Source organism: Schistocerca serialis, chromosome 2, assembly GCF_023864345.2.
Source record: "Schistocerca serialis cubense isolate TAMUIC-IGC-003099 chromosome 2, iqSchSeri2.2, whole genome shotgun sequence".
NCBI classification, from domain to species: domain Eukaryota; kingdom Metazoa; phylum Arthropoda; class Insecta; order Orthoptera; family Acrididae; genus Schistocerca; species Schistocerca serialis.
The window spans coordinates 412,876,612-412,891,603 of record NC_064639.1 but is presented as its reverse complement, the minus strand read 5'-3'; the positions used below and the strand labels follow the sequence as shown (position 1 = coordinate 412,891,603).

Here is a 14,992-nt window from a genome sequence, read left to right as displayed (position 1 = left end):
GATAATAAAGAAATGTGGTGAGCAGCAATGAATGCTTGCAGACAAAGTTGTTCACTACAGAAAAGTGTTGTTGTTGGATGATTGTAAGGAAATGCAGAAAAACTTGATCACAATTTCCACTTGGTGGGATAATTGGCAGCTCACTTTAAATGCGGATAAAAGCAAGATGATGGCTGCAACAATGATAAAAACACTGACTGTATTCAGTTACAAGTTTAGAGACCATATAGAGCATGTCATTCTGTAAAAGTAGTAATAAAAAATGATATTACAAGGGGAAATTGTGTAAAATCTGTATTAAAGCATGAGAACAGAAGGCAGATTTGTTGGAAGGGTTCTCAGAAAGTGCTGTGCATCTGCAAAGGAAAGTGCATGCACAACACTAGTGTGAGCAGTTTTATAGCGTTGTTCCAGTGTCTGGAGTCCTTATGAAGTAGGCATTACAACACATATCAAACAGTTTCAGACACATACTGCTAGGATCATGTCAGATTGGTACAGCCCACAAGAAAGTGTAACGCAAACACTAAGGGGAGTATGGGAGTCCTTGGGAGAAAGAGACCATATTTTTCAGAAAATTTCTGGTGGGTAAATTTAAAGAAACTGCCTTCAGAGAAAAAAAGTGAAGCCATTTTGTTTCCACCATCTGACACAGGGACCACAAGAATAAGAAACGAGAGATCAGAACATGTACATAGGCAGTCAGATATCATTTTTTGCTTGCTCAATATATGAATGGAGTAGGACAGAAAAACTACAATACTGGCATGAATTGCCACCCTCCATTCACGGTATAGTGGCTCGAGGAGTACATATTTAAATGTAGATGTAGCTGTAGATGTGTTTTATTGAACTTAATGCCCTTGTCACATCACAGATGTTTCCTGTACTTTACTGTTCTTGTCTAGTGATCTGCTAAACTGAACAACTGATGTACTTATGACATCTACACTGATTTTTCATTGCTGGAAAGTAAAATGATTATTTGATTGTCTCCCTTCATCCTCAAAACAGTTGGACCCATGGGGTCTGTGTGAGCTGCCCCTCCCTTTTAACCCCCAAACTACCCCTCTCTCCTCCTTGAGGAAGGAACTAGGAAGTTCCAGAAGCTAGGATAGTGTACACACTTTTATAGGTGTCCATCAGTTGGCAGTACTAAAATTCTCCTGAAAGTAACGTCTGGACATGGATTTGCTCTCATACTTTTATAGTTTTCTTATCATAATATTCCTTTTGATACAATTATTTAAACAATCTGATGTTTTACAGTAAAATATTTTATATGTTGGAAATTTTATCAAACACTTCTGATATCATTTTCAAGCTTAATTTTTAAGCCTTTGGTGATTTATTTCTTGCTTTTCACTTTTCTATCCAAGAGGTCTTCAAAATTATCAGTAAGTTGGGCTACAGAATGTGCATGTTCTACTTTGTTCAACACATGTTTAAATCTCTTTTTACATCAATTTAAATACCACATATAATAACAATCCCTACTTTTTATGGTTTTACCACGATAAAATGTTGGTCATTATTTTTTGCATTTTTATATCATGTTATGGATATAATGAAAATATACAAGAGTCATTCAATAATTAAAAGAGACAAATTGATCTGAGAAAAAACTGTTAGTAGGCCAAGTTTGGTACTTTTATGGCTTTAAGTTGCCATCACTTGGATGAGCCCTGATGAGCTGATGTATCAACAATGTTTTGTTAATAAGCTTAAGAATACATTTCAAGATGACGAGTCTGCTTGAGACCTCCACATTATTTGAACAACGTTCTGTTATTCGTTTTTTACTTGTGAAGGCGAGAAACCAGTCTGATAATACTGTAGAATGTCTAAAGTTTAAGGTGAAGATTGTATGAATCATGCAAATTTTTACAAGTGGGTAGAGCAGTTTAAAAATGGTCGTGACTCAGTGACTAACGAACACCGTTCTGGTCGACTAGTTGCAGTTTCAACTCCGTCACTTGAAATTCGAATTGATGACATTATTTGTGCCAACACCATGGAACTGTGGAAATGATAGTTGATAAGGTTCAAGTTAGTACTGGTACAGTTCATAACATTATCTGTAACAAACTGAAGTACCGCAAAATGAGCAAGATGGGTCCCAAAGGAGTGGCTACACAATGAAACAAAGTTGACAGTGTGCACAGAGCTAAAGGAACATTATAAAAGAGAAGGTGAACACTTCCTCAACAAAATTTTAACTTGTGATGAAACTTCGGTTCACTATTATGAGCCAGAATCAAAAAGACAAAGCATGGAGTGGAAGCACACCAACTCGCCTGTCAAGAAAAAATTCAAAACCCAAGCATCAGCAGGAAAAGTCATGTTGACGGAGTTTTGGGATGCTGAAGGTCAAGTTTTTGGTGATTATCTCAAAGAGCAGCATATAATGAACAGCCAATACTACTTGGATTTGCTTTTAAACACAGTGAAGTCAGCCATGAGAGAGAGATGTCGTGGATCTCAGAGGAGAGGTGTGATTCTCTAGCAAGACAATGTACGTCCTCATATTGTTCAACTAACCCATGAAACCATCGACAAAATTGGCTGGGAAGTACTGCCTCATCCCCCTTACAGTCCTCATTTAGCTCCTAGTGATTTCCATTAGTTTAGTGCACTGAAGGAGGCATTATGTGGGAAGAGGTTCCAGGATAAAGAGGACGGGAAAAAGTTTGTGGGAAATTGGTTCAAACATAAAGATCTACAGTTCTTTGCAGCCAGAATAAAAAAGCTTGTAGTCCATTGGAAGAAGTGCATAAATGTTCAAGGGGATTGTGTTGAAAAGTAGATGAAGTACTGTTCTGTAAAAATAAACACTTTTTTCTCCAGACCAATTTCTCTCTTTAATTATTGAATGACCCTCATAAATGGAAAAGCAACTTCAAAATATATGGTTTGGTACCCTACATAGTTGGCATTAGCAGTCTTCAAGCTTTGTGAAATTTAATTTAAATAGTGTTACTGCACCAAATCATCATCATCATCATCATCATCATCCTTTTGATAAGTTTATGTACGAAACATTTTACAGACACCATGTTTAGTTAATGCCAAAATTTATTTAAGTCAAACGGGACTGATGAACACACAAATTAAAAAACAAATTATTTGTTTAATTTTCAAAAACTAATTTGTCAGAAGAAAGACATAGACAAGAAATAAGAAAAACATGGATAAGATGGAGGAGGATGTAAAAGCTACTCCATCTTCAACAAGAAGAGACAGTACCAATACTAGTTTTGAGTTAGTGGAGACGAACTGCATGTTTCAGTTCAAGATTTGCTGATTGCATATTACTTTTCAGAAATTTAGTCTTTAACTGTGACTACAATAAACTTGAAACTGATATAAATGGTATACCCTTCATAGAGTAATGTCTTACAAAAAGAGGCTAGTCACATATATTACAATTTGCTGGTGCTTAAGAAGCAACCAAATGTGAAACAATAATACACAGGACAGAATATTATGTAGTTGCTGAACTACTTCTCACTTGCAGTACGTGAAACATCAGTAGCAGTAATACAAAAATGCACTGAAAACAGAGGGTATTCATTCAGAATAAATAAATATGAAGTATGGCTCATCCAGAGATCTCTTCTAAAATTAAATAAAAATTGACAGTACATGGAAAAAACAACAGTTTCATTAATAAAAGATACTGCATTGCCATAAAAAGCAGGTGTTCTTTCTTATGGCACAAGAAGACCACTCAAGAAGGATATCACACATACATTCTCAATACTCATGTGTTCAACTAATAAACTGTCTACTTAGGAATCTGCAGGACATAATGAGTGAGAAGACAACCACAAAAGCTGCCCAAGAACTATTTACTAATACAAAATTTTACAATCTAGAAACAAATATAACTAAATGAATTAAAAGTTATATGCTCTGTAGTTACCCATGTAAAAGTGATTCTACAAATAAGCACATGACAAATAAGCATATGACATTAATACACAACTACTTAAAAATGTACATAATACTGATAAGCACCATACTTAAATTTATTGTTGTAAATTGTAATATATAGGCTACAAATTAAAACATCACATGAGCTACTGTCTCGCCCTACTTCGCAAGTATACATTCTGTGCGTAGTGCAATCAACTGGGATGAAACAAAAATTGAAATCAAATCAATGGTAGTCCTTTGCGCCAGTGCATGATCTTGTACTGGCAATCTACGTGTGTTATCAGGCTCCTTTCATATACACTATCCAGTCACATTAATGTGATCATCTGTCAAATGCCTGAATAACCATTTTTTGCAGCACAGACCACTGCGACTGCAGGAAGAGTGTCAATGACGTTCTGGAAGATAGCAACAGGGAAGTGGAGCCATGTCAACTCCAGCACTGTGACCAGCTGCATTAGGTTTCTAGGTTGAGGATCCATAGTATGAACAGCCAAATCACGGTGATCCCATAGATTCCTCTGGGTTTTAATCTGGGAAGTTTGGTGGCCATGGGAGTAGGGAAAACTCATCCCCATGTTCTTCAAACCCCATACGTACATTGCAAGTTGTATGTCATGTTGCATTATCCTGCTGGTAGAAAAACAAACTGCATGTAGAGGAGGATGTGGTCCCCAAAGACAGAGGCAAGTATTACTTGGGTTGATCGATTGTGCCTTCCAGAATGACGAGATCACCCAGGGAATCTTACGAAAACATTCCTCAGCTCATAATGCTCCTTCAATTGTTGCAGGGTGTTTGCTTTCGATGTTTCATGCTGTACACAGCGAGGCCCAGCTGTTCGGTGGACTCTAAAACGTGATTCACCAGAAAAGGCCACTTGGCGCCACACATTGGATGTCCGGCTATGGTACTGACACAAATTCCAGCCTTCATTGTTGATGAACAGCAGTCGGAATGGGTGCCTGAACCAGAAGCCTGCTGCATACACACATATGTAGCAATGTTCGCTGAATGGTTGTTGAACTCATGCTGTTGGTAATCCCTTGCATTATCTCAGCAGTCATTTGCTCACCGGTTGCACATCTGCACACATCTCCATAGCCATTGTCTGTCTCTGTCATCCATGGCCTGTGGTGCACCACAGTTGCCTTGGCACCGGTTTTGGACAGCACCATTTTTCCATGCACGGTACATTTCAACCACAGTGGCACATGAACAGTTTACAAACAGCCGTTTCTGAATTACTTGAAAGAATGCTTCCACCTTTGGCCCGATAGAAAATGATCATGCCCTTTTGGACATCAGATAATTTTCTGCATTTCCGCATTATGACAACAACTGCACTGTTTCCTGCATCCCCCAACATGCTTTATATACCCTCCACTGCAAGTGCTGCCACCTACTGTCTGTGAGAAGTTATTGCAAGTCGACGTCTACCATCGGTGGTGGTCATTAATTTGATTGGACCACGCACAATATAAAATGCCTTGCACATGCAGTCAAGTGTACATTGGAACTACTAAAAGAAGTATCAAACCCAGATAACTTTTCTATTCAGATTCTAAAGTTCCGCAACTTATTGCTGTTTGTTTCCTGAGATCCCTGTTACTGTCTACTTAGCTAAACTTCATGTGGCAAGATACAGGCAAGAGTCAGCATGCTGTACCTCATTTACTTGAGAACTGTGCTACACTTCAGCAGAGGTTTGCTCGAAGGAGTCACAAGTCATACAATGCCAGAGTGCTCCTTAATCTCAGAACCGGGGATCAATACAACTTTGCCTGCTGATAAAGTACTCTTAATGCTGATTCTATAATGAATTTCTCAAGACAGAATCAAAACTAATATCTCGTTTATAAAAGTGAAACAAATTTATTATAGTGGTGCAAAATACAGAGGTAGAAAGATAAATCATTGATATTCGAAACAAATGAGATCTCTGTCTCTAGTGCTTTTCCTGTCAAATAATCGTTTTGTGGCTCCAATATTTCACAATTACCAACACATTTCTTTTTCTTAAACTATTGTTTCCACAAAAATTCTTTAATAGCTATAGCTTCATAACTTCATGATATTTGATGGAGTCTTCAAAACTGATTTTATCCATTCAGTACCACAAATCATTGCAATAATTAAAAAAAATGGCTCTGAGCACTATGGGACTTAACTACTGAGGTCATCAGTCCCCTAGAACTCAGAACTACTTAAACCTAACTAACCTAAGGACATCACACACATCCATGCCCGAGGCAGGACTCGAACCTGCGACCGTAGCGGTCACGCGGTTCCAAACTGACGCGCTTAGAACCGCACGGCCACACCGGCCGGCCCGCAATAATTAAGAAAGCATTACATGGCCAGTACCTAATTCGCTTATTGAGGGGAAAAACAAATCAGATGCCATCACAACAATGAACACAAGTGCTGACAACTATGCACCAATGTGACTTTCGGAGTCCTCCTTGCACATAATTGCTACAAAAAAATTACATGATACGAGACAAATATTCTCAAAAAATAAAAGAAGAGAGATGTGGATGGAAAATTCATTATGAAAATTTAAAAGTTTTATGTGGCATAAAATATTCAAAAGTACCGAGATTTTATTAGCAGCTCTGTATCATCAGTTTCTTCAACATCTTTGATAAACGATTTTTCTGAAACAGTCTCATCACTTCTTTGTGGTTTGTTCAATGACTTCAGTTTCTTTCTTGGGACGTGTACTTGTTCTGCTTTTGTTAGTAAGCATTCTTCTTTCTTCCTTATGAGCTCCGATTTCAGGCTGCTCAACTGCAAGAAATTAAAAACATACATATAAAACATTTTTCTTTCAAAACTATGGAAGAACATAACTGTCTGAATGACTGCTGAAACAACTTTGCTGTTATTGTACATAGAGCATATCCTGAAGGAAAAAGAAAAAGATTGAAAAAGGGTTGTCAGTTTGCTATTTAGATTTGAAAAAAACACTTAAAGTTAATGACTCATCTACACAACAACTGCATTCATTACAACAAACTTTCTTAAACACTAAACATACACCAAGTTCATATATAAATTTTTAAAGTTTTAAGTGTCTAGACTCTTCAGTATTTACCATCAAGTTTTGAATATTGGCCACTACCCATCAACATGAACACCTCATCAGATGCAGCAATTGATGAACACATATGAGTTAGCTGCGTACAGGGAGTGACAGCATATTTACAGTGTTTGTATATTCACCTTCAGGCAGATCAGGGGATGCCAGTTATTATTATGTTTTCATATGAGCATGAATGCATTCTTCAGCTGCACCTAAAGGACTTGCTTTATCTGCTATTGATTTTGGCCCTACAATGAGCTAGATTTGCTGTATTCTGTACAAATATGACAAAAATGTGTTTACTGTACTCAGAGGGCTGAAGGTGGTGCATTATAGCACCAAAAACAATCACAAATAAAGCAAGACCTTTAAACACAGCAGAAGCATTCATTCATACTAAGATAAAAACAAAGTATATGTACAGTGTTGTGTGCAGTATCTACAGTCCTTTGAATACAATACCTGCAAAGGGAGAAGGTGACAGAAATGAAAAGAGATAGGGGTCGACAGAAGCGTCCGATCCCACGCGTCGGCTTTGACCCGTGACGTAAGGGTGTTGTCGTGTGTGATGTCATGACGGTGCGGAGTTTGGTTTGAGTGTGGCTGTCTCCGGTTCTGTTTTATCTTATTTTATTTACTTTTCTGATCTGTTCGTTCTATCTCGTGAGATTTTTTTTTAAAAAAGACAAAAAACACTAATCAGCTACTGAAGCATCTTTATCTTCTATGGGTTGCAGGGGTTACGACCCCTGGGGAGGTGGGTGGGTATTCATGCATGGCTGTCTTCACTTACACGTTGTAGGCGTCTAAATTTGTTTATATTTAGTTTGCCCCCCACCCAAAACACCCCATTTCCCGCACTTGTCCCGTTAGTGTCATTAGGCTTCTTGTGGAAAGTGTGTGTGTTTGTTTTTGTTTCTGCCATATTTGTGATGTCATGGGTCAAAGTAGATGGGTGGGATCGGACGCTTCCGTATTTCCAGAGATAGAAATTCAACACCGGAAAGGTTTCTCCATTGTGAAAGCTGTGATGTTATTTTGAATCTGTTACTCAAATGCCTCCAATTTTCAGCACTGTGGCATCATCACATGTTGTTACCATGGAAAGTAAGTAACTGGTTCGACATTACTATCAACCATTGTGGTGCCGCTATTCAGATGGCACTGATCCACGGGCATATCCTCTCGCTGGATCATGCTAGATCCTGGCATATAAGTCAGCACAGGACCAGTCTGTTCCTCTTTTGTGTGTGAACAGTAGAGTGAGCAGGGAGAACCTAATTGCTTTGGCTACAGTGTTACTCAGGTGGACACCATGACAGGCAGAGTGTTGGTATGGACTGGACTGGACTTTGCTTGGAATTTGTACTTATGACACAGTGTGTGTGTGTGTGTGTGTGTGTGTGTATGCGCGGAAGCTTGAATGATTTTGTAATTACACAAGAGTGCACATTTTTTACACATAGCACTTCTCCAATTGGCATGCAACATGCCACAGGTGCAGCAAAAATGAACACTTGTAAGAGTTACACTTTAGCAGTTGCAATTATGGAAGAGTGGCAAGTGTATGATAAATCTTCAGAAGTACAGGCTTCTCAGGACAAAACCTCAGAAAATGCAGTAAAAAAACTCTGTGAAGTTACTTTTGGAGACAGGTGTTTCTGTGCCCCTTATAAACCAATCTACTTACTTAAGTTCAGAAGTGTCAGCTTTGCAGGCAGCCAAGACAAAGTTGTGGAATTATGGATACCATCATAAGCTCTTCCTAGGGAAATTGCAGTTTTACATACAACAAAGTCACTCAGCCAGTAAACTTTGTTGGGGTAGCTGGACAATGTTTTTGGGATAATATCTTATCATGCTTTTGGGTTTTTAATTAATAAAATGAAAAAAGGACTTGCACAAGTGTTCTTTCAGACAACTGCCAGTAACAGACTTGCATTTCAACCTCTCAGCCAATTGATTCGAAGAAGTAGAAGATTGTGTTGCAGCCGCCACCTGCAAGGAAATGATTTCAAACACCACACCCAATGCATGCTGTAGTGTCCTAGTAACTCGAAGAGCCACTACAATTCAAGGCTGCAGCCCAGTGGAATGGCTACATGGTCTCCCATCACTTCACCCTCTTGGACATTTTGCATCCGCTGCCACTGCATGTCTTTGCCAAGGGCTCTCCTTTCCAGGAGGGTACTGTGATGTGAGCCCACGAGCTCAGATGCTACCCATCCTGGATCTGTGGGATGATCTCCATCTGCCACAGTTCCATGAAGTGTCCCATTACATCTGCCCAAGAACTTCTGTGGCACCACCAACATCAACCTTACGTCTGTCATATAGTCAGCAGCTGCCAGTCTCCCCGATCCAGGGAGTCACATTTTTCCACTAGTAATGCCCCAGTATAATGCCACTGATGCCATGCCTATCCTTCAGGATACAAGCAGTTCTTTCCGTTACAAACTGCTGACACAGGATGCCTTCAGCACCTTGCTGAATAAACCGACATACCCACACTACCATGTTGACCAATAGGGTTTGTGGGAGGGGAGTCACATGTGTGATCTTGTATTCCAGCCTTCAGCCAGAGTGGACAGCTCCTGCCATCTGCCCCTGGCCCTGCTCACCAGGAGCAACTCTACACAGGAGTAACTTTAGGTATGCACCATGGAAGTGCATTGGGGCCCTTGTTGTTCATGTTGTATATTAATGACCTTGTGGACAATATGAATAATAACCTCAGAATTTTTGCTGATGACGCAGTTCTCTATAGTGGAGTACTGTCTGAAAGAAGCTGCATATATATTCAGTTAGATCTCGACAATATTTTACAGTGGTGCAAAGATTGGCAACTTGTTTTAAATGTTCAGAAAGGTAAAATTGTGCAATTCACAAAATGAAAAGACGATAGTATCCTATATTATATCAATCAATCACAGGTGGAATCAGCCAAGTTCTATAAATAAATGGGTGTAACACTTTGTAGGGATAGGAAATGGAATGACCACAGAGGCTAGATTGTGAGCAAAGTAAGTGGTAGATTTCAGTTTATTGGTAGAATATTGGTAAAATGCAATCAGTATGCAAAGGAGATTGTGTACAAATTACTCTCGTGACCATTCTGGATACTGCTCAAGTGTGTATGACCTGTACCAAATAGGATTAATAGGGGGTACTGAATGTATACAGAGAAGAGAAGCACAAATGGTCACAGATATGTTTGACCTGTGGGAGATTGTCACAGAGATGCTGACGAAACAGAACCGGCAGAATCTACTTACAAACTTTCAAGAACTAGCTTTAAATGATAATTCTGAGAACGTACTACAACCCCCTACTTATCAGATATAAGGGACTGTGAGGACAAGATTAGATTAATTATGGCGCGCGCGCGCGCACGCACACACACACACACACACACACACACACACACACACACACACAGAGAGAGAGAGAGAGAGAGAGAGAGAGAGAGAGAGAGAGACAATCATTCTTCCCACACTCATGTGGATGGAATGGGAAGAAACCCCAATAACTGGTACACGGGGGTATAGCCACTGCCATGCACTTCATAGTGGTTTGCAGAGAATACATGTAGATGTTGAACCGGAGAAAAAATAACTTTCCACAATTCACCTTTGTTATGAGATATACAATGCATAGGCTGAGGCCACTTGTAAAGGACTGGTGCACATGCCTCTACCATCACTGACATGTCAAATTTATTTGCAGTAATCATTCTAATCACTTCATCAGGATATTTTTTTCCTTAATATGTCAAAGCAATCAATTTCCAAGGTTCAGGACTTAATTCTGGACACATCTGACATTGTCAGCCACTGCTTACATGGAATCTGATCATTTTCAAGCACTTATTCTGTATTAGTCAAAAGAACTGAGACATCTTTTATTTCTTCTTTTGCACAGTCAAGGAATTCCTGTGGATTAGACACTGTGTACAGACGAGACTTTATACATGTCCAAACCTTTCTTTTAACACTCCCATCAACTTCGCCTTTTGATGGAATGTTGGAGAAAAGGACCAGTGGAGCTCTGCACCAAAGTCTTGCTTTGAATAACATAATAAGCTCACGATAAATTTATTTTTACACTGCTTCATCAGAGGAGACAAAGACTATTTTTAGTTCATGCAGTTTTTCTTTCAGCTCATGTATTGTATTGTGCAAGAAGGTCCAGAGAGCATACTTGTCATGTGCAATATAATTCACTAGTATTGCAAAAGATTGTACTCCTACATCAGTCTGAAGACGTGCAGTGAAGATAATCACTTGTTTGTAACATCGATGTGCTGATTGTATTTCATCCTGGGAAAACAACAAGCATTTTTCTGCAAAATCTATCTGCAGAAAACATTCTGTTGCACCAGTATTCAGCTTTATCTTCTTGAATTCTGCAGCTTGGATTTTTTAAAGTGTTTCTTGAATACTGGAAACTGATCTTAAATTTCTTTCTTGTAAAATTACTGGCTGTTTATTTCCCCCCTTTCACTACTTCCATTTCACAGACTGAGTGGTGTCAACATCTTCAGGGAGAAACTGATAAAGATCCGAGATGTTATCAAAATTACCACAATCTCCTCCTAACAAACAGGACTCTTTCTCCATGTCACAACAACCAAGAGGAAGCGAGTCTTCCCCAACTAGGAAAATTTATGCACACAATATTTACAGCCTCTAGCAGATAAATAAAGTTAGCGTGATATTGGAAAACTCACACATCATATGGAGTATCTGAAACAGGCAGTACATACTTGGAATGAAGCTGCTAAAGGAGAGACTTCTTTATGCCAATTCCTGATTCTTGTTTAAAGATGTCATATGCCTCTTTAACAGTTAGCAGCATATACCATAGTCTACATCTTCTGGCGAATCCCACATTTCCCTGTTTCAAAGTTCTTTACAGACTTTATCTTGTTTTCCTGCTGACTGTACACCAATATTATTTTTAAGATAAATATCACAAATCATCTGCTTTATTTCTTCAGTGATCCTTGGCTTCTCATGTTCAATTTCTTTGACAACTGGTTCTGAAAACAGTTTATTTGCTAATTCTGGCATGTGATTATGGAATACTTTTTTCAGAATTACTCTCTTTTTTGTAGGACTTATTGGTAACTGATTCTATCATTTTCACAGCCTTCCCCAGGCTCTGAGGATACTTACAGGATCCTAAGCATAAATCAGGTGAAGTAATCTTTCAAGTGAACTTTTATGTTTTCCTAGCCTTTCTTTCTCCCTTTTCAAAGTTTACTTGTTCTTTAACAGAGTCTGTTTTTCCTTAATTCTTGTTGTTTTGTTTCTTTCTCTGTCCTTTTTCAAATATTCACTTTGCCCCCTCTAATTTCAGACATGATGATACTATTTTGATCTTGCATTGTCCTCCATTTTCTTCACTTAAATAATTCTATATGTTATCCCTTAGGGGTTATGTTTTACATTACTTATCTGGTATATATTGTCCCACCTGCCACAACATTTTTTCATTATAAACAATTTCTGCCAAAATATACTTTACACAGTGCAGTATTTCTTGAGCAACAGAGTTTCATATTTCACTCATAGGCTCCGTTACTCATGGAATGCCTGACTGGTCTCAGATTTGGGAGGCTGGAAGCTCCTGTACTGTCCAGCTTTCCTCATTTACGTTCTCCTGTATGATTTCAACCAAATTTCAGGGTGGTTCCTTCGTAAAGACCATAGCTGACCATCAGTCTTACTCTTATTAAACAAATTTAAATACTCACATGTCTGAATATGTAGCTCATGTTGTTATGTCTTAAGTCAACAAAACCTATATCATGGTGAAATTATTCTTGGGTGAATAAATTACTAACATTAACTAAGTATCTGAAGTAATAAAGTGTCAAAATTATCAAGACATTAAGGTGACATTGCACAATCTCCACTTTCCTCTCCTTTCTCCCACCCCGCATTCTCCCTCTTTCTATATTTCTTTTTGCTCTTCCCTCTGTGCTTCTTTCATCTCATAGTGTCGTAGCAGAGTCACCTGTCCAAAGACCCACCTCTTTCCCACTACCCCATCTTTGCATCATTTCCTTTACCCTCCCTACCTCCATCAGCTCAATACAACCACAAACAAATATAAATAACAAACAAAATATTTAACTCCAGCAACAAAATGTAAGTAACAGGAGGAGCGTGGGAAGCAGGGGTTTTTGGGGGGGGGGGGGCAAACTAAACATGAGACAATAAGACTAACAACACATTCCAACACAAATACTAACTCAAAAATCAAGGGCACAAAATTATCAGCACTCAATAAAATAAAGAAATGTCAAAACCAAAACCACTGGCATCACAAAATTTGCTTGACCTGACTCCACTGCACTTAAATTAAACTAAATGTACATATTTGACTTCTTTCCAAGTCCTTGGAGCCACTGTCCATGGGATCCATGGAGTACAATGTGTGACTGGAACAGAATGGTATGAATGAATACACATAATTCATTTAGGTTTTCACACCTATCTTGGGGAAATTTTGCTGTAGCTTATCTGCAAAACCTGAAAAGTAGTAATAACATCATAAGACAAATAGCTGTAGTTTACTAACACGTTAACACAACACAGATTGATAGTATCGTCATCTTGTTAACAAAATATGAACAACCAACTAAAAATATTAATAATGAATGTGGCGCGTCCTGTATCTAGGCACCAAGGCAGGCGTCAATGCCAGGAAGTAAATAAATTATAACGGCTTCTTGAAGTGTTGTCCACTTCCAGGCAGGAGATCTCTGCCAACTGTTTTGTATGATGGTGCCAATGCTCTTTCATAGGTTTCAACGTGGGATATAAATGCTAATACCCAATGACAATGAGATATGTCACACAGTAATTTTTCCACGATCTCATTATTTAAAAACTAACCATATGAACAAGAATTTATCGTTTGACATTCTTTTGCGTAAGATGTGCTTTATGCATAAATATCAATATCGAAATTTTATACTTACAGCTGACTGTTTCACCTCAATTTTCCTGCTTCCATCCATCGCAAGAAGATACCTCTACGTCACTTCCAAGGCGAAGAGACAATCACTATTCAAGCGTTCACACGACACTATCTTCTGACAAATACATGTTCCACTCATTGCACCAGTGTGTAACTTTCGAGATAAGGTTTTGCAATAAGATGAACTACATCGTTGTATTTCTGTAGAAAATTACATATAACACTAGTGTTCTGAGATCCTGTAAAGCCTGACACACACAACATACGTCTGTTTTTGTTTACATACAACAATTTCATCAAAGATACACTCTGCCGCAACTCGACGAGAAGTTGACGCCAAAGAGATAATTTCGCCAGAGAGTAGCACTTCTGAGCGAAACATTCATGGAGCATGGAGGTAAAAATACCTCCATGTCATGGAGGTAAGAATAGATTACCTCTATGGAAACATTTATGGAAGTTTACCTTCTTTCAGCTGCGGCGCTAGCGGTACAGCAAGATTATACCTGCTACCTTGCCTACTTTTGTTGAAGCTGACAAGTGTTGCGCGAGCGATGGAATGGGCTGAAAAGCATGTAATGTTGCTCATAAAAGAATATAGATATCATACGTACTTCTGTGATCCAAGAGATACACATCAAAATGCTGAAGGAATAAAAAAAAAAAAAAAGAACGCCAGACAGAAAACTGCTGACTCACTCAATAGTTTGAATAAATTTGAATAAATGTTTATTAAATGCATTTACTTAAAATTTGTTCTTTTTGTTTGCCTGTTTGTTCCACGTGATCCGTGGAGGATTTACAAAGGGTGTTCGCCCAGAAGCAGAGTCTCGCGGTGCAGGTCGCTTCAGCAGACAGAGTCGCGGTTGTCACAGGTGAGAACGTCGCTCCAGCAGTGTCTTAGACTTTTGTATTCATTGTTGATGAATTAGTTAAAATGTTACTGTTTGAGGCTCAAACTGTTAACATGTACAA

At 38.6% G+C, this 14,992-nt stretch overlaps 1 protein-coding gene across 1 annotated transcript in view; it reads right to left on the bottom strand.

The window, feature by feature from the left end:
* Positions 1 to 14,330, bottom strand: part of LOC126457253 (coiled-coil domain-containing protein 174) — a 55,184-nt gene extending 40,854 nt beyond the window's left edge. Inside the window, exons 1-2 of the mRNA XM_050093411.1 lie at positions 14,019 to 14,330; positions 6,539 to 6,732 (exon numbers count right to left, since the gene is read on the bottom strand). Coding sequence (XP_049949368.1) covers positions 6,539 to 6,732; positions 14,019 to 14,057 — 233 coding nt within the window. The 5' untranslated portion in view covers positions 14,058 to 14,330. The remainder of the gene's footprint in view (positions 1 to 6,538; positions 6,733 to 14,018) is intronic.
* Between the last annotated feature and the right edge of the window lie 662 nt (positions 14,331 to 14,992).